Source organism: Rhinolophus sinicus, linkage group LG04 (assembly GCF_036562045.2).
Source record: "Rhinolophus sinicus isolate RSC01 linkage group LG04, ASM3656204v1, whole genome shotgun sequence".
Taxonomy (NCBI): Eukaryota; Metazoa; Chordata; class Mammalia; order Chiroptera; family Rhinolophidae; genus Rhinolophus; species Rhinolophus sinicus.
Window position 1 is genome coordinate 168,722,789 of NC_133754.1, and position 24,882 is coordinate 168,747,670.

The window sequence follows — 24,882 nt, forward strand, 5'->3', positions numbered from 1 at the left end:
TTATAGCCTAATCATGTGTGAGGCACAATGTGTGAGGCATTGAAGGAAGAAAAAATCCCAGCATACGTAAGTTTTGGATTAACACACACAGGCAATTAGAGATTGCTATTTTGCCCAATTGACTCCAGCTGTCTTTATGTATACTGCCGCCTTTTGTTGTTAATTATGCTGGGGGTATGGATGAACAGTTGGATAAAACAAAGGAATTCTCCTTTGTGAAGTGGCTATCATGGCCAAGAACTTCCCAGACATTATCATATTTATTTCTTACAACTAGAGTTGACCCAATAAAATACAGACCGGCCAGTTAAACGTGAGTATCGGATGAACAACAATTACATTTTAGAATAAGTATGCCCCAAATACTGCATGGGATAGATATATGTTAAAAATTATTTTTAATCTGAAATGTAAATATAAATGGCTGTTTTTTTTTCTCTGCAAAATCTAGCAAACTTATTCATGACAACACTGAGACGATCTCACTTCATAGGTGAAGAAAAGTGAGACATAGAGAGGTTAAATAATTTGATCAAGGTCATATTGCTTGTAAGGGGAGATAAAAGATAAAATCATTGGAAATTAAAATAGGGAAGTATAACGAACAGGGAACCATGAGCTTGGGGAAAATTAAGATACAGGACGTTTTACATGGCTTCTATGAATATACAGACTCCATAAACTGACAGGTAGTTTTAGTATACTTACAAAGAATTGTTTTGCACTTGTAGAAATGTTATTAACAGGAACATGCTAGCGGGAAAGCAGAATCATTCTTTCTAGAATCTTAAAAAGTAGGTTTGAGTCTTAATTCTATGATCTTGGTGAAGGTGGAGGATGTGGTGTAGACCAGTGATTCCCAACTTTGGCTACACATTAGAGTCCCCGAGAAGCTCTAAGTCCTGTCTCAGACCAAATGGACCAGAAATACCCAGCTTCTGATATTGTCTTAAAAGCTCCCCAAATGATTCTAATGCTCACTCAGAAATGAAAGCCATTCCACTAGATGCTAACTGACTTCTCTGGGGGGTTCTTTCAGCCCAGTGAGTGCTGGGACCACGGATCCTACTCTGTTTCCCTGAAAATAAGACCTAGCTGGCCCATCAACTCTAATGCGTCTTTTGGAGCAAAAATTAATATAAGACCTGGTCTTATTTTACTATAATATAAGACCAGGTCTTATCTAACATAATATAATATAAAGCCAGGTCTTATTTTCGGGGAAACATGGTAACTTTGGCTGTACCCTGGAATCACCTGGAAGCTTTAAAAACGTATTGATGCAGGGTCACAGAGTCTGACTTAACTGACATGGGGTGCAGATTGGGCAAGGAATTTTCCAAAGCTCCCCAGGATAGTCCAATGTGTGGAAGGCTAAAAACTACAGGTCCAAGGCAGTGCTTCTCAAACTTCAATGTGCATAGGAATCATCTAAGGATCTTGTTAAAATACCAATTTTGATTCAGTAGGATTGGGGTATGGCCTGAGATTCTGCATTTCTATCAAGATTACAGGTACTATAGACTGCTGCTGGTCTGTGGGCCACACTTTGAGAAGCACCGGCCTAGGGAATCCTACTGACTTGAACAGGCTTCCCTGAAATCTGATGGACACAGATATACCAATATATTAATATTTAATAATTTAGTAAATATTATATAAGGATCTTTCAAATCAGCTTGTTCAGTATGAACACTTCCCCCTCCCCCCGAAATATCTCTATTTTTCATATGCCTAGGAAAAAAGTGCACAATAAAATATATAAGCTATCAATAGTTTTTATCCCTGAGTAGTGGGATTAAAACTATTATTTTCTTTTTGCTTATTTGTGCTTTCTAATTTTTTTGCAAAGAACTTGTATCACTATTTATTGATCATTAGAAAAAGAAAGAAAAGAAAATAATAGGATTCAAATAGAGATTTTTATTACTATCTTGCATTTCAGAGATGGAAACTATACTAACCATTGTCATACTTTGAAAAAACCGGCTGCAAACTGAAACAATCCCTTCAGTTTCCTACGCAGATACACATTTTTTTTTCATTCCTCACTCCCCTCCCCTGAACATATGTTCACACACACACTTTTGATCATGAACAATTGAGATAAAAGATACTATTATCAGGAATGCCCAACGATACCTTTCTGTGACTTGAGATGTTACTCAGTGTTTATAAAAAGTATTTTTCAATATAATATTTATACACGTTTTTGAGAACTAAAAACAGTCATATATCCTCCATTGAGTTTCAACCATATAATGTTTTTCAAAAGACTTAAGATTACTGTGCACATAAAATCCACTCATTAATCTACCCCAGAAAATATGGTTGAAGCAACAGGGAACAAAGATTCAAGTGCCTCAAGTTCCAGGGCAAGCTATGCCACCACATTAATTTATGATATTGGGCAGGTCACTTTACTTCTAGCCCTATTTACTCATTTAGCAAGGTAAATACATCTCGCTTATCTTGATCTAGTCCAGTCTAGTCCGGGTACATTGTCTGAAAAGTTGCTTAGATGAGATTATCTAAGAGGCCTCTTCCAGTTTGAAAATTTGATGACTCCCCCAGGATTAAGAAAAAAAAAATTTTTAAAAGCTTTCCCCCTTGATTTGTAACTATTGTATCTAAATACACTGTTGTTTGGCAGAAGAATCATATGGGCTATATATTGGAATAAAGTCATGTGACTTAACCCGCATCTTGTTAAATATACTTGGCTCTTCCCAGAGAAGGAGTTAATGTAAAATTGCATGAAAAATGTGAATATTCACTTACTTGGCATATGTGCCAACATTACTTTAAGAAGATGTCAGCATTGGCCAGTCCTGTCACCAAAAAGCAACAGCTCTAAGCCTTCTAATGTCTAATTATTTGCGGGGGTAGGGGGGTGGGGAACCCTAAATGTGAAAAAACTTAATAATTAACTAGTTTCTAAACACAATGCTTGCCATTCCAGTCAGTCATCTTGTGCTCTATTCCAATTTAATCATTAATTTCAACTACAGTCTTTGACCCTTTTATTAGTTTGGTGTCCTTGAGCAAAAGCCCATTAAATGCTCTCATATAGTCTGTGGAGTCAGCTTTTTTTTTTTTTTTTTTTAAATTACGAAGTTGATTTCTAAAGACAATGTAGCCACACTGTTGTTCTGTGTCCTTAGTATCATTTTTTGGGACTGCTAAGGGTCATTTGACTTACTTTTGCATGTTGCCATCTCTCCACTCCACTGTCTGTTCTCCTGACAGAAGCGTTCCCTGTTCCCCTGTGAATGAATGAGAAAAGGTCATTGACAAGATTATAACTCTACAGTGAAAAGCTATTAAGGGAATGCAAACTAACCTTAGCTGCGAACTTGAATCTCTTGGCATTGGAATGCTAAATAAATTCATTAAGTAAATATAGTTGAAGGGGTAGATTTAAGCTTTCAAAAATGTTTTCATCAAATTACTTCAAAGTTCACACTGTAGCTGACTAGTGTAATTAAGGGCAGATTTTGTTTCACTTTCTATTTAAATCACAACTAGCTACAACCATAGTAAACTGAAGAATATGTTTGAAATGTCAAAGAGCTATATTTGCTTAGTATATTTTAAAATTATTTTGAGTTGAATGTATTTTTCAATACTTAGAGGTACAGCAAAGAATGAAATTGTTTTTGTTTTTTACTCCCTTGAACATGAAACATGGCAAGATACCTTATTGGTATGAGGACTGAAGTTTTCAACAATTGTAATTTCTCTATTAAAGATAAACTTACCCCATTAAGGACCCAAGCATTTAAAATTTTAGATATTTTGAGTAAAATCTTTCTAAAATTTACTTCCTTGCCTTCTGAAATAGAGTAAAATGAATATAATTTACTTAAAAATTTATTTATAATTATTATACTGAATATACTTTTTGTATTATTTTTTAATATTCCATTACTCTTGGGGGATATACAGACTGTTTGCCCCTATAGCAATTACAGGCTTTTACACAGGTTAAGATCACTGTTCTTTGATGTCTAGATACAATTTTGATGAGTTTTGCTTCTTCCTTCTTTCTTATTCTTCTTTTATGGTTATCATCACTGTTCCTAATCACAACCCTTCTCCATACTTTAAATTCTTAAGCTATGGAATAATAAACAAGATAAATAAAATTTTGTAACACTATGGGTTAAAAACAGATTGGGTTCTAGGGGCTTGACTCTAAGTCAAATATACGAACTTCAGCATATGGATTTTTGTCATGTTTTTTCATTATTCAGAACCCTTTGGATATCTCATTGTCTTGAAATTGTCCTAAACTAGCAAGATGTCTGAACTATTGCCTGTACTTTGGTTTTTATCTGAATTGACTGATGACTTTCACCCTTATTCTTCTATTCAAAGGTATTTTCTTTGAGCTTTCAGATTAATTGCTGATAAATCTTTACCTATAAAAATTCCATTGACTTTGGTAGAAGGATACTGTCCTGACCTTTCCTAGAAAATAATTCATTCTATAAAATTAAATATTTCTTAAAGATATGTACTCATTATTTTATTCTTATTGAAAAACCAATGTGTTCATTATAGAAAGTTTGGAAATTATAAAAGAAAAATAGAAAGTTTTCCAGAATTCTTCACCCAGAGATACACACTATTAATATTTGTGATACTTTTTCTATGCTTATATACTTATGTATGCACAGAAAAATATACTAGTTTGTGAATTTTTTTAAAAAATTAATTATGAGACAGTATCCAGCAAGCCATAAAAGTCAGCTCCCCAACTGTCTGGGTTCTTCCAGAGTGGACTACACTCAAGTAGTTAATTTTAATTAATAGTTTAGTATTTTTCCCAGTACTAATTTTCCTTGTTCTCTTTCCTCTAATGATTTGAATAATATTCCGTTTTGGTTATGTTGATTTTTATTCCAATAAAAACTCAAATAAATGTATTTTTTGTAACTATTGATGTAAAAAAAAATCAAATACCATCTGTTGGCTCCCTCCTCAGTAAGGTGAAAATTTTATCATGCTTTTCTGTCTTCCTTTTTCTCTCTCTGTCCCTTTACATATCTTGTTTTTGATGAATTAACCTGAAGCTTTAGATCTAGATTAGCATTGTTATTATTTTTGACCTAATGTATCTGCTTGATCAACAATTATGTTAAATAGTTATGTTTTAGAATCATAGCAACCACTATATTGCTCACTAGCAGCAATTTTTAACATGACTATCCCATTATTGAGTTCTTTATTTTAATTCCTCAGTCGCCTGCAGTAATTTTTATTTCAAGAAGATTGAATATGTAGTAAAATTACTTCAGTTTTTTCTCTGCATCATTTAGTCTATTTTTGTTTTGTTTGCTTGTTCCTGAAACTAATAAATATATATATAATTAAATTTTTTAAAAATCAAAAAAAGTAATTACTTCAGTATGCATTTCTAAAAGATAGGGCTCTTAAAAATTATAACTACAATAATATCATACCTTAAAGTAACGATTCCCAGATATTAATAAAATGTCCAGTTAGTGTTCAAATTTCCAATTATAGCATAAATGTTATAATTTATTATTTACAGTTCACATGAAGCTGGACCAAAATAAGGTCTACATGGTTTATGTATCGGTAATATACCTCTTTAACTCTATAGGTTGCTTCTCTATTTCCTCCCTTCTTATCCTGTCAATTTATTTGTTTCAGAAAACAGAAAACTGGGTATTTGGTCTGTAGATATTTCCATAGACAGAATTTTGCTGATTGCCTCACTATGGTGTCACTTACCATGTTCCTTTGCCTCTGATACTGGTTGTTGAATTTAGAGGCTTGATAAGATTCAAATTCAATTTTTCTCTCTTTTTTGGCATGACTTTTTCATAATGGTGTATTTATCCATCAGGAGGCACATAATGTCTGGTTGCCTCTATTTTTTTCTGTTATCAGTAGCTATGATGATGATGATAAACAAAATCCAATAATTTGTATGAGCTGCAAATTCTGGGATTTACATTCTGTCATTTATTGCCTGGAATACTTCAATAAAAGGCAATTTCTTTTCCTCTACTATTAGGTTGGTACAAAAGTAATTGTGGTTTTTGCATTTTTTTTAACCTTTTAACTGCAATTACTTTTGCACCAATCTAATATTTTGTTAGCTATTCTTCCAGGTAGCATTGAAAAGACAATTCTTCCCCTTTCATTGTCTCTTTTCAAAGTAATGAGTTTGTTCATGAGCACTCTCTAATAGTTACCAATTTTTTGTTTTTATTTTTAGCATTGTTATGAGGCTAGTATCATTCCTGACATATTTGATGTGTTTTAGTCCATTGAGCTTATTTCCCTTTTTGATGCTAACATGGTCTCTTTGTGGCCTATGAGAGCTTTGTCCAGTTGGCTCCTCAGCCTTTTTAACATGTAGGCTTGATAGAACCTTTGATAGGTTCTCTGCTATCTCATCTGACAAGATTTTCTAGGCTAATCTTTTACATTTCTTGTCCCAGACCTGGAATTGGTTATTTCTGCAAGTAACAGAACATTAATATATTCTTGAAAGTTTCTCAGGTAATTCTAATATGTAGCTTAGATTGAGAACAAATGCTTTAGTACCTCTATGAATTTTATAGTTAATACAAGGATGTTTCCAAATTGTTTTATGGTACATTATCTACTTCCTCAAATTTAATGACCTATATAGTTTGCTACATATCTGTTTAAATTTTGGACTACTTTTCTTCTTAACAAATTCCAAGATTAGTACTCTCACATGAAGAATAACGGTTTCAAAAATGGAAAACTCTCCAATTGCAATCAACCATTATATTGTTATCCTTTCTTTTCCCCCAATCTTTTGAAGAATTTAAACAAGAGCCATATAAGCCTAGTTCCAATTTTCATGGACTTACGACAATTCTTTGATTGCATGGTCAGAAAATGCACTATACAAATTTAACAGACCACTGGCAATGAATACTTTTGCCAAATCTACATTTAATTACCACTACAATAAAAACAAGGAAGAAGAGCTTCCTGAGAAACCAGATGACAAGATAAAACAGATGTCTTAAGTTTCAAGGTTGATAATATCAATGAGATTTCAGCAATATTTACTTCTTACTAAAGTAAGTAGGGAGACTTAGGTGCTGTTGATGGGGTTTTAATATTACAAGCCAGGAGTGGTCATGAGGCCTAACTCGGTATTTGGTTAGAACTGCTATGAGATTTTTCAGGCCGGATCTACCATGTGGGAACCTGGTATCTCAATCAAGAACTTGGTAAGATATTTGAGCCCATTGCTTGAAGACATCTTAGCTTTGCACACCTAAAGCCCTATGGTCACCTCCCCACGGTGACAGACATACTGCTCTGTTGCAGCATGTGATTAACAGGAGGCCGAATCACGGGTTTAAATGGCCAACAGAAATAACAGTATCCGTCCTGTGGTCATACTAACTTCTGCCTTTTTATAGCTTTGATTTTTTTTGTTTAATTTGAGACTTATTTTGATTTCTATATTACAAGTCATCTTAATTAAGTATTCCTTTAAAGTATTAGGGTAAGAGGTAACAAAGTATAAAGGAATCTTTCAGGAACAAAATCAGTGAAACAAATCATGCTTTTACTAAAAGGGTTCCTTCCCAAGTGGATCGGAAAAACAAACTAATTCTGGTTAAACAGTTTGTGCACTTACCTCCAATTCATAGCCAGGTTCACACTGATAAATAACTGTGCTTTCAAAGCTGTATTTACTGCCAACCACAAATCCATGTTCTGGACTTTCAGGTTTCCCACAAGAAACTGGGCTGCAGGATTTATCAGAAAATGGTGGCTCCCAGGTACCATCAAGCTAAATAACAAATAATATAAATTATATTTAGAAGTTAATATGTATGAATGAAGAAGTCTGTAAATATTGATTGTATAGCAGAATAATCTCTAAAACGATAGTCAAAAGACCTAGAATTTGGTCCTACTTTGGCTACTTATTACCTGTGGCCTTTCAAAACCACACATTTATTATTAGGTGGTCCTAATAGTCATTGCTAAACAATTTTGGACATTTCTTAAACACATAAAACAAGCACTTTCTTCCTAATAAAATCCATTAAAAAACTCAGTAACACCAAGAAGTATGTTTTCCTTATGATGCATGAAGACTGGGTGGTAGACACAATTATTCCATGACGTACCAATACACACTTATATTTTACATAATTTTACATTTTAATTTAAAGTTTATGAGAAACAGCAACTTTTACGCATACCACTCAAAGTTTTAAAAGATGGCTTCCTTTTCTCCATTCCAACATGAATACTTGAAAATATTCTATCATATATTTTGGAGTGGGTCACATATATTTTTTTAAACAAACAAACAAATATATATGTATGCACACACACACACACACACACACACACACACACACACACAGACTTTATTCCCCCCACCCCAGTTAGAACTGACATTTTCAGCCCTCTGTTTGGGTAAAGCACACAGAGATGTTTCCTTTGACTGTTATTCTCTTGCTAATATTTTTCTGTCTTCTTTGAGGACATATTTTGTGAGTTAGATAGTAACTGTCTAAAACAGGACTTGAGGCAAAACCCTTTATTCTACATATAAGCCAGAACTTATTTTATATATATATGCCCGCATCTCAATTAACCACTCCCCTAATGTTGGAAATATAAATTGTACCTAATTTTCATACTATAAATAATGCTTCAATAGGTAATGTAATCCTTTCAATGACAGATTTATAAAAAAGAAAACAAGTTGGAGGAATATAAGGTCACCGAGCACAAACATATTTGAGATGAAGTTCAAAGGTATGCTTAACATAAAAGCCATTCTATAACCACGCAACATTTCTCCTCTTTCAGCTCCTGCCTCCTCCCTTCCCCCTCCCTACTCCACTAAAAGAAGACTACATTAACAGCTCATTGTATTTTTCTTTTTCTGGTATGTCTTATGGAAGCTAGGAGAAGGGGTATGCTTGGGAGGTCATCTGTCTACAATGCTGATCTAGGCGCTTTCCTCCATTGTCTATACAGTTTTCACACTGAGCATACAGGATATGCATTATTATACACATTTTTTCAAATAAGGAAAGTGAAGCTCAGAAAATTTAAGTACCTTTCTTAAAGTCACACAAGTAGTAAGTAGCAGAGTCAGACTCTGACCCCAATTTTCTGTTTCTGCAAACTTTGGTCTTTCTGCTAAAACTGGAAACATTTTGTATTATGAAGGCTCATTACTACACATAGACATTCGAGCATCTATGTGTAAACCATGTGACCACATGACCAATTTGTCATGAATATCTTGTTGTAGTTATTTTAACATTTTATCTAACTTTGCCACTTTTCACCTATCCTTGGCACTTTCTTCACTTAAAAATTGGAATATTGGAAAGAAAGATATATTTTATTATATTTCTATCAAAAAACTTCTCAAATCCTTTCACATGATTGGTAACCTGAGACTTTTTTTTTCTTTTCAGGACAGTAAGATATCACTCGTGTGGATACTCTATATATGCACTATATATACACACAGATTCATTATTTATATACATTATTTATAAAGATATAGATCAAAGAGTTATACTTACACATTCCAATTAAGTCAGAATCTTACCTGACATATTGATATGTTAACTCCTTCATAGGTGTAGCCTTCTGCACATGACACAGAAACTTGCTTGTTCACGCTGAAATCATCCCCATGAACAAGTATATGTGTCATGTTTGCTGGCAGAGTACATTTTTTAGGACTGCAGGAAATTCTCTCAGGGAACCAATGGCCATCTTCCTGACAGGTGAATGTATCTGTATCTGTATCTATCATATAACCTTCTAGACATCTGCAATCGAAAAGCAAAAATCAGTGCCTTAAAGAGAGTACAATCAGTTGGTGTCCTATTCGTGGATTTAAGAAGGTGTTTTAAGGCTCAGTAGATCTCTTACATGCTGTACCTAAACTGATGCAACCGTCAGGGGGATGGCATTGCCATGCAAAAACACCAACATACTTGTAACAATGATAACCAGATCAATCCTTCGTGATTCACATCAAAGATTAGCCAAGACTAAAGTTGCTTTAAGTGTTGTTGATATCACTTACCTTCATTGTGGATAATATTATTGAATTCATTTTTATTCTAAAAACAGCTAACAGTTCAAGAAATTCTAGACAAAGTCCAAAATAGACTCAGATACTAGTAAGACTATAATATAATTAATATTATTGGATATCTATTTTGTGCCAAGCACTATTCTAGGTTCTTTACATAGGGAATTTCTTTTAACCCTGATTAATAGATATTATCTGTAGTATGGCTGTTCAAATTCAAGGTTGACATGGTCCTAAAACTCTATGATTTAAAAAAATTTCATTTATTTATTCAGGAAATGTTTACTTATTAGATTTCAGTCACTGTCCTAAGTGCTCTATTCATATTAACTCATTTAATTCTCAAGTCAATCCTATGAGTAGGTATTATCAGTATCTTTATCCCATTTTGTAGATGATGAAACTGACACCAGAGAGATTACGTATCTTCTCCAGGAAGGGATAGAGCTGAGATTTCCACCAAGAGAATCTGGCTCTAGAGTCCATGCTTTTACCTCTATACTACACTGCCTTTAAAATTAAACCATTTAATTAACTAACATTTATTCGGTGGATTTTTTTTTAAATTTCACAAGTTACAAGCTAGGTGAGAGTCAGAGGTTCTCAAACTTGGAATGATCTGCCTATCTATTAAGTGAAGATCTGAGAGGTGATATAATCAACACACAAGGAATAACAAACAGACAAGTTTTGAGAAGCAGGTGATATTGTGACCTGTTAAGATAGCTGACACACTAACATCCAAATAGAAATTTTAAAATGTATTTCAAAAGCAAGGAATAATTTTTGTTTTTCCTTCTCAGTGCATCATCTACCACCTTTTGCTCTCCTCTCTTATCATTACCATCATCCTTCCTTGAATCTATTCCTTACTGCAATTGAGAGAAAATAAAGGTAGGGCTAAAATGTCCACAATAGACATGCTTAAGAAGAGTTGTTGAATTAGGAATAAAATCTAAGAAGACAATATATGAAGGATAATCTATAATGCCTTCTGAGATGTGAATAAATTTAAATTGATTTAGAGGGTTGATATATTTTTGAACATTATGAACATTTATTCCAATAAAAAATTAATTTATAAATTCATTCCATATTTATCATCATTTTAAATAAGGAACTTTCCAGCAAAAAAATAATAATTTGTGCATTAAATGCTTAGTTTGTCCCAATAGCATATGCTGGAAGTCCCCTTAAGAATATCTCCCTATTAATATTGATCAATGAATGTAATTTTTTTACCTGAATTCTTCAGCTTTTGCCTTATTTCACCAACATTTGCATGTATGATATAACTATAAAGAGTTATCAGAAAGAAACTTACCAGCATGATGTTTCAAAAGAGCTTTATGATTTAAAAGATATTAAAGCTAGCTAGAGGATTTTACTGTTTCATGAAGCTCAACAGAATATGTAATCATGATAAGTATATTTGGAATTACAATCTGAAAATGTAGGAATTTATTTTTATAGCCAATGGAGTTCTACATGATTATGGGTAGAAAGTGTTAAAAGTTTTAGATTTGGGAGAACAGTCCAGGGATGGTGTTTTCTTCCCAATTAGCCAAATTTTAACAGATTACTGTCCATTTTACAACTCTCCTGCCTGCACCCCTTACAGACTTAGAGCCATGGTCTTACCTGAGTTTCACTTTACTTTCATAGGTGTGCATCTCTCCAGTTGCTACTGCATTGGCGACAGATGGTGGGGGTCCACAGGATAGGGGCTCACAGACTGGATAAGGCTGGCTCCACGTCCCTTTTTCTGTACAAATCACATCTGAACTGCCTTGTATGACATACCCAGATCTGCAGCTGTAAGTTATCACATTCTCCTCCAAAGAGCCACTCTCGCTGACGAATGCATTTGGTATTGTTGGGGGAGAACCACAAGACATGTGTTCACAGTATGGGAAGCCAGAGCTCCACTGGCCGTGGGCATCACAGGTGATTTCAGAAAGTCCCAGAAGCTTGAAGCCTTTGAAGCACTGAATCAGAGCTGCCTTTCCACAACCAAAATCTGTCCCGTTGACAGCTCCATTTTGAATTACTGGTGTGGAACATCTGCAAGGCAGGCAGGAAGGTGGACTGCCACTCCAGGAGCCATTGGAGAGGCACCTTCTTGAAGGACTTCCATGGAGCTTATAACCAGAAAAGCACTGATACTGTATATGTCCCCCATGATAAAAGGAAAAGCCATTAGGGAAGCCGTGGGGAAGATCTTCGGGAGGCCCACAGTTAATCGGTTTACAGAGAGGAAACTCTGCATCCCAGTTCCCATCTGATTGGCAGGTGAGTTTTGGAGCACCGTGCAACATGTAGCCCTCGTGACAGTGGAACATCACTTTCTTCCCGAAGCCATAGTCTAGGCCATCCATCACCCCATTTGCCACCTGTGGTGGTGTGGCACATCTGACAGGCATACAGAAGGGAGGGGTTCCACTCCAACTTCCGTCCCCACGACAAACACGACTCCTTGTTCCCTCAAGTAAGAACCCTACATTGCAAGTGTATTCAACCACTTTTTGGAATGTATACTCATCTCCTTTCATGTGGCCATTGGCTAAGATTGGGGGTGAACCGCAGTCCACAGGAAAGCAAATTGGCTCTTTCCCATCCCAATTTTTATTTTCTTGGCATGTTCTCATCTTAGTGCCATTCAATACATACCCAGGATTACATTCATAGTACAACACACTCAGGTATGTGTAATTGCTTCCTTTGATGGAGCCATTCATAACTGGACTCGGTTTTTTGCAAGAAATGGCCTCACAGCGTGGGGAAGTACCACTCCACTCTTTATTCTGTAGACAAAGTCTTATGTCAGAGCCTACCAGAACATGTCCGGGTTTGCAGCTATACTGTACAGCACTGCCCATGGTAGTCTCTGTAAAACGCAAAAAGCCATTTTCAGGAGCAACAGGCAAGTCACATTCAACTGAAATGCAGGATGGTGCACTGCCATTCCAAGTTCCGTCTTCCTGGCAGGTCAGCACAGGGTCCCCCAAAAGTTCATATCCTGGATTACAGGTGTAAGAAACCATGGTACCATACAGAAAGCTTGCTGGATGTGGAGCAAGAGTTGAGTTTTCCCAGGTTTTCCCCTCTGCTCCCAGATGATGAAGAGGGTGAGGAGTCAGATATGGAACTTCCATCACATCTTCCTCTTGGTCAAAATATCCCTGGCCATCTTTGACCCTAGTACACTCTCCAAAATCAATGTGAGGAGGGAGACCACAGTCTATGAGTACACATGTTGGGATGGGGCTTGACCATCCAGACTCTTCACAGGTCTGCATGGCATGACCAGCCACCTGGAACCCAGGGAAGCAGCTATAGATGATCATGGCACCATAGCTGTAATCTGCACCTTCTACGAAACCATTTTCAATGGATTGTGGGGGGTTACAGTGGATGGCATTGCAAGATGGGACATCCACATCCCAGTCACCTGTCTCTAAACAGGTCAAGGCTTTGGGACCTTCAAGCCTGAACCCTTGATCACAAGAGTATGTAATGGTTTGTCCATAGTGTAGGTTTGTGTAAGAGAATTTGCCATTCAAAATCTCTTTAGGCTGTGGGCACTCAATGGGTTTACATGTTGGTTTTCCTCCAAGCCAGTGACCATTTTCTCCACAAAGGGTGGTAGTGTTTCCCACCAACTCAAAGCCCGGCTTGCAGGTATAGAGCGCTGTGCTGAGATAGGCAAGACCCTGCACATCGATGATGCCGTTGAGAATTTCCTCAGGTTGTGGGCATTCGACCGGAACACATTCTGGCAGCGGGGAGCTCCAGGTACCATCAGCTTGGCAGAAGGTGGTAGGATCTCCTCTTAGGAAAAACCCATCCACACAAGAATACTTGACAGTACTTCCAAAATGAAGAGCAGAAGCAGGAGCAGGAACACCAAAGGCAATTAGGGGAGGTGGGAGGCAAAGAACCAGCTTACAAACAGGAAAGGAATCATTCCATTGCTGAGATGGTAAGCATTTCAGGACTGAGGGGCCGTGAAGGGCATGGCCTTCTTTACAGGAGAACGTCACCACTCCTACTTCAGTAGTCAACTCCTTCAAGACCAGCTGGTTTTCCAGGAGGGGTGGCTCTGGGCACTTGGCAGGCACACACTTTTGGTTTGTCTTCTTGTTCCATTTGCCAGATTTCTGGCATGTCCAAGAATTATCACCAATCAGCTCATAACCCTCATTACAGAAAAACTGAACCTTGGACCCTACTTCAAAATGTTCTCCTTTCATGTAGCCATTCTGGATTGGGGGAGGTTTGCCACAGTTGAGAGGGATGCACGACAGAGGGGATTCACTGTGCCAGTGGCGATTGGCTTGGCAGACAAATACAGGGCTTCCAACTGACTCATATCCTGGATTACACCGATATCTCACTTCGCTCTCAAAGATCCTGCCAGTGGAATGCTGCATAACAGGGAGAAAACAATTAAGGACAATTTGCATAACACAGAATATAATTAAACATATTGAATAGCAAAAACAAATTAAACTAAAATTTCTACTTTAAAATGAATTAAGACATATGCAAATGAGGATTTATGTTTTTTTCTAGTAGGTCCATTCTATTTGGTTTTAGTAAGTGAAAAGGACAGTAGGAAGTCAAATTAGATAATCCCTACTGCAGAAATGTTTACCACAGTGCTGAACCCATAAGTAAAAGATCAATTGTCTTTTTTTTGATCAATTGTCTTTTGATTGATTGATTATAAATCAATTGAATTGATAGAGCAATACTGAACATTATAAATTATTTTGTAAGTGAAAACAATCTTGTTGACCAAAGCAATACTACAGTTTGTTGTTTTAATCACAGAAAATGAAACACACAAACATACATTTATTTGTGCATTTTGTTGGATAAAAAAAGTCCAAAAAATATTTTTCATGGATATGGTCCTAAGAGTACTGTCAAAGTTTGGCGTTCGTTCTTAATATACTTAAAAAAAAAATTGCTGCTAAAACAGACAGAAGGGAAATAAAAGCACTATTCCATCTTTTAAACAGAAAATTTAATATTCGTGATCTCAAAATTCAAATAAATAAGTGTATAATAACAGGTCATTTTTAGGTAGTACAGAAGATGAGTGAGTTATGAAACCTTTCAAAGATTATCATGGTTCCTTGTCAATGATAATGGTGAAGTTGAGTTTCTGTGCTGTAATGAGCTTCTTAGTATTCGGACATAATTATTTGTTGTATTTACTTATTTACTGTATTTACTTATTCCCCACATGCACGTAAGCACCATGTCATCACAGGCCTAATCTGTATTGTTAAATACTAGATTTTCAATACTTACCTGGCACCTAGTAGGAGCTCCAGAAATACTTGTTAAATGAATAAAGCCTCCTTTCATATATTATACACCCTCTTCCAATGGAAAGCTAACGTATCTGAGCAAAAGTCTTAAATAAAATTTTACTGTTGTTTTGTTATTTTTTAATGTACAGGAGAAAAGGTATTATATGTGCATGGGTTTTTAAAGAGTATTTAATTATCATGTTGGTGCAAAAGTAATTGTGGCTTTTGCAATTATTTTTAACTTTTTAAACTGCGATTACTTTTGCACCTACCTAATAGAATATTGTCTACTTAAAATTGCCCTTGACTTTGGGGAATAGATTCTCATTCCTGTTTTTTTGATGAACTTAATGAGAAGACACATATTATCGTAAAAGCAGGACATGTGTGGGCCTAACTTAACCCTTTGCTCATCATGGTGAAATTACCTTTAAACCCACTAAAAGAAGGTTGCAAAAACTGCATCATAGCAAATAGTTTATCCCATTATTTATATAAAAATTAGAATTGATAATAGAGTTCTCTAGGTTCCATTTAGACCCTGACTTATTTCCATAAAATAAAGTATACATCCATCTTGGAATAGCTTCTTCTATAAATCAAAATAGTATTTTATTAAAACTGGTTTATTTTAACAATAGCTAAGGGCTAAGATATTGCTACAAAGTGCTTCAAATGTCTACATACTAGTAGAATGCAGAAAGCTAATATATTAAAAGGATTATATCTCTACCACATTTTCTCCAATATTTACCCCCTATAGATTTAGCTACTTCTGTTTTTTTAACAGTTAGTCTGTTCACTGCCCATGCTTTGGAATCCTGGGTTAGCCACACTGGCTGGCCCTGAAAGTGATGAAAGCCAGGGACCATTTGCTAATCAGTCTCTTACCTCCAGAAAGCCATTCTCAATCTTAGGTGGTTCATTGCAAGACACAGGGTGGCATGTGGGTATGGGGCTACTCCATTGTCCTGTGGCTTCACAAGTGCTCTTCTTCTCCCCTTTGATGTAGAACCCCTTGTTGCAGCTGTAAGCTACCATGGCCCCGAAACTGTAGTTTGATCCACTCGCATAGCCGTTCATGATGCTTGGTGGCTCTCCACACCGCACGGGGATGCACTGGATAGACATGGGGGAAGGGTGCCACTGCCCACCTCTCAGACATTCAATCTTTGCTGAGGTGTTCAGTACAAAACCTTCCATGCATTTGAAGCTCACAACTGAGCCTGCTGAAAACTTCGCTTTGCTCACAGATTCCAAGATGCTGTAGGAAACAGATGGGGGTTTTTCACAGAAATGAGCTATACAATGGGGCATGGCCTGGCCTTCTGGGGGAACCCACTTGCCCTGGGCATTGCAGAGGAGCTGGGAATTGTCTGCCAGGCTGTAACCATCCGAGCAGTAGTAGAAGGCAATGTCTCCAAATAACCGATGAGCAGTCTCTGGAGAGGCGTGGTCCACGTGGGGGGGCTCATCACAGGAGACAGCCAGACACTGCTGGTTACTTCCACTCCACTTGCCACTGGCCAGGCATTCAATGGTGTGAGGTCCAGCAAGGGTGTAGCTATGAGATGGGGGGGAAATAAACAGTAAGGATAGTATTTGAGAAAAGGTGTTTACATCTTCTTGTTCTGCTTTTATTTGTATCTTCTCTCCAACAATAACTTTACTTTTATTCTTTACTCTTTAAAATAATATTTAATATTTGAATATTGAGCTTACGGTCAGATGACTTTTATCTGAGATATAGAAATATACCTTGATATTAGTATTAATCTCATTCAGAAAGGGAAATATATTTAAGATTATTTCTATTTAAGGAACTCTAAAAATTGTTACACATTTCTTTAAAAATAAAAATCAGAGGTAAGCTACAGTCCTGTTTAACTCAATCCAAAATTGGCACTTCATCTGTCTTTAGATGGTTTCAGTTGGTTGATTTTATCACTGGTCTTTGAAACAATCTCTGATGAGCCGTATGTAGTCTACACAGAGTTCATAGTTATACACTTACACTCAATGAACTTTAAACAGCGATTATAATTTCAGTCTCCAATGTTTCCTAAACCCTTAACTATGTGGTTAGTGTTAAAAGTTGTGTTCGGCATATGGCTCTGCTATTCAACCAGTATGAATAAATTTTGCTTAATAACTCTCAGTATGTCAACTATAATTTTATATATGTCTATATATAAATATGTATATATATATTCATGGGATACGCAGTATAGTATAGGGAATAGAGTCAATGGAATTGTAATAGATATATATGATGTCAGAGGGGCAATAGATTGGGGGAGGGGGTTATCACTTTGTGAGGGGTGAAATGCCTAACTATCACATTGTTTTGTACACCTGAAACTAATGAAAAAGAAAAAAAATAACTTGCAGTCTTTCTTTATGCACAAGGTGGTTGCCCATATATGATGACAGATTGATAACTAACAAAAAATCTTAAAATACTCTCCTGCTCTCTCAATGAATAGAACAAAACAGTAGAATGTGCAGTACTAGAATAATTTTTTTGAGTCATTCTTATTTTCATTCCCACTTTCTTACTGAAGGGAAAGATGACAGAGTTTTAAAGTAATTTCGAACACCTGATCGGTTCGTCATTTTGATATTAATGAAGGGTAAAGGGACTGAAATAATTGAGCACCTAATTTAATCCTATTTAGACATGTTAATTTCATTTTACAGATGAATAAATGGTGGTTTAGACAGGTTAAGGAACCTGCCAAGAGTCATACAGCTGCAAGCAGCAGAGTTAGCACGTGAATTTAGTTTATACTTAAACCTTTTCGATGACATTGCTCTGTCTCTCTTTTTAAAATGAGGTAGGTTAGACCACAATTTGTGGGTGTCCTGTGGAAACTGCAGTGCTCTGTTACAACTACAAATTATTTGACCCACCCTTCAGCAAAGATTTTTAAGTCATTAGCTAGCACATTCTCCTGAGGTTCCCTTGAGTTTTATTACGAGATCAGCTATTATAGAGAGGTTCAAATTCCTTCACCCTAGCTGGCAAGATTTATGAAATCTATAGGAAACAGAGAGACCAAGGGAAAATGATAGAACATCAGAGGAAGTGTGTGCATCCACCCTACCTATGGTTGTATATCATGCTATGGTCTCAAAAAGAATACTCTCAGACCTTCTCAGTAGCTGAGCTCCATCTCCAGTTAAGGTCTGCAGAATTCATTGTTTTGGACAAGCACAGTTCTTTGTATGAGAATCTGAATCTAATCAATTTTTAGATGGCTTCTGTCTTAGAAGATCCATGAAGGTATACAAAGACAATATGCTAAAACCATAATTTTATTATTTAAAAAATCCATTATCTTAGATCTGAGTGCCCAGATTCTACTACTCCTGTGTAGTATGTGCTTGGGGTAAAAGTTCTATTTGCAGAGGCTCCAGATGGTTTATAGCACAATTTACATCCTTTGCACACTTTGATCCATCCTTTGCACACGTATCCTTATTTTCACAGCACCCTTGATGTTGCTAGCATATTTCATTGGCTGAAGTTCACAGACATCTCCTGAGACATCTGTGATCTATTAGGATCCATTACACCATCTATAAAATGCTTCCTTTATTTCATGGGACCAGAAGCATCTGCCTCCGGAACCTTCCTCATTCCTCAAAGCCTTAAGGACACAAGAACTGTGCTTTGTAATTTGACCGTACTTTGTTAGACTTCTGACACCCAATCTTTGGAAAATCTCCACCAACTAGTGGAGAATTATAACAAAGTTCTTCTGTAATGTCATAGAAAATTACCACTAAATACATATATTTTGAATAAACGAATTTACAGGATACATTTTTTATACTACCCAGAACTTCTTACAACCTATACTATTTCTCTGACCTAAGATGCCGAATTTTCTTTATGACTCTCAAGTCAACATTCAGTCCTTCATTAAATAATTTAAGGGCCGTGCTATGTGCTAATAATCACTTGCTTAGTGCACAGATGCGATGCCAGGGCATTTACTTATTTACCCTGCGCCCACTACCTGATGCGTTGTAGGTTCCTTCACACCTAAAGTGGCTGCTTCAAGGAGAAATGATTGATTTTACCTGAAGAATGGGAAGGGAACAAAAGACCTCATCGATTACATGGCTTTTGAATGGGGTCATGAGAGAAGTGGAAAAGGAATCATTCAAGGCAGAAAAGTAACATGAGCAAAGAAGTGGGGATATAATACAGCTGAGGTATTCTGGGAACTTATGAATAGTTAGGAAGAGCATATGAACACCTGGAAAAGGGAGTGTGATCACTGGAATTGCGTATTTTTGACAGGTTGTGATGGTTGATGAGTAAAGATGTAGCAGGCACATATTAACTGGAAATGGTTTCTGACAAGAATCTCATTAGATTTTATCAACAAAATGTCACTAGAACAGAAAGCTATTTAAGTGGTTTATTAACCATATGCCTCAAAGAGTATTGATTAATAGAAATAAGCCAGGTGGGAGTTTCGTATCTTATAAATGCAGTAAAGCTCTGTTCTTAGCCCAGACAGCCATCAGTTTGTAAGTAACATATAACTATAAGATAGGGAATAGGGCTTTTTTACAGGCCTGTTCAATGTTTCTAATTCTCCAAGGCAATATTTAATAAAGACAAAATAGAAGGTCCTACACATAGATAATAAAGAAAAATTGCACAAGTGGAAAACCTAGCTTAGTGGCAGTCAACATGAAACACCTAGAGTTTCATTGAACATAAGATGAATGAGTCATTGCTGAGATCCTTAAAAGAGTTACCGCATTTCTAGAAACTACCTTATCTAGAAAGAAAAGAAGAGAAATAAAACAAATATTCATCTTTTAAATACCATGTGCTAGTCCCTAGATTCGGTGTTATCTCGGTTGCAGTTATATTCTAATTTGCATGTGTCAGTGTGCAGTCAGCTCTGGGATTACAATTCAAAAAGGGCTATACACCTATTGAAATAGGCTCAGAGGAGAGTGACTCAGAGTGAACAGACTTGGAATCATGTTTATGTATGAGAAGGAGAAGTGGATCTGAGAGTGAGCTGGCTGAAACGTCAGTCTCCCCACACCTTCACTTCCAAAGGAGGATGCTTGGCACCCTAGCCAGAGTAGAGAATCGTGTTTCAGTCGTGGAAATGTGTGAGGGGGCTGGGATCCCTTATTGAAGCCTCCCAATTAGCTTTGATGATCCATTTGTAGGAGAACCTTGGTACCAATCTATCTATACTTGAATGCCTGGCATTTCAGAGGAGCAGAGAAATTTACAGAGGTGGTTCAAGAGGTGGAACTAAAGCCAGTGCTTTAGACTAGATCCATATTCAATGAAGATGGGGATAGAGGTTTATTAAAAATAACTACCTTCTAAAATACATCAGTTAGTCTTTTAAGATGCTAAAGAAAAATATCTTTTATGAATGATAAAAAAAAAAAGGCAATTAATTGTTTGCTATTGCCTAGATAGAACTATAACTGGTCTCTGATCAAATTGCTGTACCATTTCACTATGTTAGATATCTGAATATGTTAAGATTTCGGAAGGACATATGCCACTGCTTATTTAAAGAATCACTTTAAAAATGATAAAGTTTTGTACAGATGGTGAGATATGTCATCCTGTAAATGTTGGCTACCAGAGCAAGAAACATTGGAATTGGTACAAATCTAAAATGTTAGAATATTTAATTATATTCTGTGTGACATTTTGTATTCTCATTCATGACACATGGGACACATTCTAGCAGAGTGTTATTTAAAATAGGCCATACGTATTATAAAACAAATTGTTTTACCTCATAATTCCAAAGAAAAATGGCACATCAGTATTACAGTGATGCCATAAATAAACACATCTTAGGATGAACTGCTTGTAATACATTAGCATATTTCTGGAATAATAATGAAAAATCCTTTGAAAATGGGCAGAGTAATCTTAAGATGCAATTTTCAGTGATTTGATTTGTACACTGAGTGGAAGCCTACTAATGAACATGTGCCTGGAAGCTTTCTGAGTGGGCTCCCAAGTGGGTTATTAACCCTTCTTGCTTTAGAAGAAGAACCTAAAAAGAAGCTTGAGAGCAGCATATTAGATCTTAAAAGAGCGACAATACAATAATAGCAATAGAAAGTATATATCTGTCTCAGTAAACAACTGTTTTCAATTAAAAACAATGATCAAAATTTTATCTTAGCATATTCAGGAATTGCATTTAAAAGTCTGTATTTGAGAAGAATCAAAAGGGAGACATTCTATAAGGATTTTGAGATGTCAATGACCCTTATTTTCCTCTGAGTTTCTCACCAAGAAGCGTGTGCACACAGGATGAAAAGGAAAATGGGAAACAACAAAAGAACAAGACAAACAAATGAGAAACAAAAACTCAGAGACACAGACAATAGTTTAGTGGGTACCAGAGGGTAAGGGGGATAGAGGGTGGGAGATGAGGGTAAGGGGGATCAAATACATGGTGATCGAAGGAGAACTGACTCTGGGTGGTGAACACACAGTGGGATTTATAGATGATGTAATATAGAATTGTACACCTGAAATCTATGTAATTTCACTAACAATTGTCACCCCAATAAATTAAAAAAAAAAAAAAAAAAGGAAAATGGGAAAGAAGTGATAATTTTGTTAATCTGGGCAATCAGGTGAAAACTCCCAGTGCAATGTTTTGATAAAAGTTGGATTTGAAAGTCCAAATTTAAGGCAGGAGGCAGAAATGAGACTTCTTGCTTCTTTCCTTCCTTGGCATTCATCTTATAACTCTAGTCTCCTAAAGTATCTACTCTTCTATCCTAAGCTTGAGAGTGGATCTTTCTCCCTTAATTCAAGGAAAGGCCCATGCAAAACATAACACCAATATAAAAAGGAAAAACAGTGAGATTGAAGCAAGAACGTGTGTATGTACATGCAATAAGCAGGCCTGGGTAGCGTACACAGTGGCCTGTGTCAGGCAGCCCCAAGGGAGAAGAGAGAGGTTCAGAGGGCTGGGGAGGAAAATAGGCCCTAACCCTCTTATCAGGCCAGCAGCATCTTAGGAAGTGCAAAGAGACAACAGGATAGGATCCACTACACAAAAGTCATGACATGAACGCAGTGATGCCACCCTGGAATAGAACAAGACTCAACGCATGTTGACATGCGCCAATAATCCCTTGGGGTAAGAAATAGAAAAGGAGTGAAGAAAGAGAGAAGGATGGGAGTTGACCCTAATTCTGGTTACAACATAGTCTGAAAACCCTCCCTGTATAACATTTGATGACATACAACAAACATATTTTAAATATATAACTGAGTTGATGAGAAAGGAAATCTCCATGTGCCCAAAATGAAGAGAAAATTACAAAAAGAAAAGCAAGCCTGTGAATGAATGCTGTGCCTGTCCTTGCATGGACGGGAAGACAGGATAGGAAATATAGCCTTGGAGTTTAAACAGAGTAATAGCTGAGTCTCTGGCATAAATTTATGTTCTAGAAGGACATTCACTGAAAGAATATTCACTAGAAAAATTCTGATATGACAAGTGAAATCTATGTATTTGCCAGGACTCTGGGTGGAAAAACAAAGTCCCTGCTAAGGTATCAGTCCCCAGGTGGATTTGAGGGTGGAATTTACACTACTTACATTGTCTGGAAAGCCTTCAAACTGATAAATAAATGTAAAATTAGATTCTTGGCTGGTAATATTCCTGGGGCTCTTGGTAGAAAAAATAATCCACATAGTCAGACCATAAGGGACACAAATAAATTAATAAAACAGGCCTGTATACCGTAAAGACAAATCTGGAATTATAAAACATACACAAGCATATTTTCCATCATGAATGGATCAGCACACAGACCAAATAGCAACATTATAGCACCAGTAAATTGAGATAATAGAAAAATGGTCTGAAATATAAAAAATGTGAAATAAATATGTTGAAATAATAAAGGACAAAAAGACTCAAAATTTTATTTAAAAAGACTACGCAAAAAGAAATATTTGAAAACTAAATAGAAATTCTAAAAATATAGAAAATTTAAAAATTTCAAATTAATGCACACATTCAAAAGCACAGTACAGAGAGTAGAAAGAAAAATTAGTGAACTGGAAGAAATATGTGAGGAAATTACCCAAATGCAACACAAGTTTATAAAGAGTTAGAAAATGTGATAGGTTAATAAACATGGAAAATAGAAAGAAAAGGTACAATGTATATCTAATAAGACTTACAGAAAGAGAAAAGAGAAAGTGAAGAAGAGGGAATATTTGATGTGAAAATGGATGGGAATATTTTTAAATTGGTGAAAGATATTAATCCTCAGATATGAGAAGTGCAATGAGTCCTGAACAAGATGAACAGTGATAAATACAGTTAGTCCTATCATAAAGAAATACCAGAGTAACAGAGAAAAATTTTGAAAATTATGACAGGGAGAAGACATTATGTGTAGAGGAACAACAATTCAACAAGAGTTTCTCAATCTCAACACTATTAACATTTGGACCAGACAATTCTTTGTTGTGGGGGCTTGTCCAGTGCGTTGTAGGATATTTAGCAGTATACATGGACTCTATTCACTTGATGCAGTAGCACCTTTTCCCCAAATGTGACAACCAAAGATGTCTCCAGACATTGCAAATGTCCCTGGAGGGCACTATTGCTCCTGGTGGAGACCCACTGAATTAGATTGATGATAGAATTCTCAATAGCAACATTAGAAGTCACAGGCAACGAAATAGTATCTTCAAAATGTTTACGGAAAAAAATACTATTAATGTAGACTTGTATACTCAGCTAAATGATAATTCAAGAGCAAGGGTAAAATACTATTATTTGCAGATGAAGATTGTATATAACTCATTGATTCTTGTTGACAGAAAGATGTAAAGGATATACTTTAGGAATTAGAAACATTTAGTCCAAAAGGAAGGAGTGGGATACAAAAAAAGCAATGGTGATGAGATTAATTAACATGTGAGTAAATCTAAGTAAGCATTGACTATGTTAAAAATGACTAATTTGGAAAGTTGTAAATTATGAGGGAAGGAAAATATAGATAACAGTGAGACATTTATCATGAGTGGGGTGATAGAAGTTAATGTTTTCCAAGATCTTTGAGCTGTTCAGGAGGAAGGCAGAGATACTGAGTATAATCTCAGGGTAGGAAGGATTTCTTAAATTTGGCACACACTGAAAATAAACTATAAAGGAAACAATTGATAAATATCAAGTACTATCTAATAATGTTAAAAATATGCATATCCCATGACCCTGTCTAGGCCAGGGATAGTCTTACCTGTATGTCAGGAGACATGTGCAAGGACAACTTACCTCAGCAAATAAAGTTAAAATAAATCAACCCTCTACCAGTAAGGAAATGGGCAACTTAGAAATAGTTCATTCTCACGAGGAAATACTATACAACATTTAAAAATGAATGCTGTTGATTTAT

At 36.1% G+C, this 24,882-nt stretch overlaps 1 protein-coding gene across 2 annotated transcripts in view; it reads right to left on the reverse strand.

Annotated features, from left to right (window-relative positions):
- SVEP1 (sushi, von Willebrand factor type A, EGF and pentraxin domain containing 1) overlaps positions 1-24,882 on the reverse strand; it is a 164,134-nt gene that overhangs the window by 28,857 nt on the left and 110,395 nt on the right. For both annotated transcript variants that reach the window (XM_019749534.2, XM_019749535.2), the window contains exons 37-41: positions 16,327-16,999; positions 11,753-14,538; positions 9,617-9,842; positions 7,667-7,822; positions 3,203-3,266 (exon numbers count right to left, since the gene is read on the reverse strand). In XM_019749534.2, coding sequence (XP_019605093.2) covers positions 3,203-3,266; positions 7,667-7,822; positions 9,617-9,842; positions 11,753-14,538; positions 16,327-16,999 — 3,905 coding nt within the window. The remainder of the gene's footprint in view (positions 1-3,202; positions 3,267-7,666; positions 7,823-9,616; positions 9,843-11,752; positions 14,539-16,326; positions 17,000-24,882) is intronic.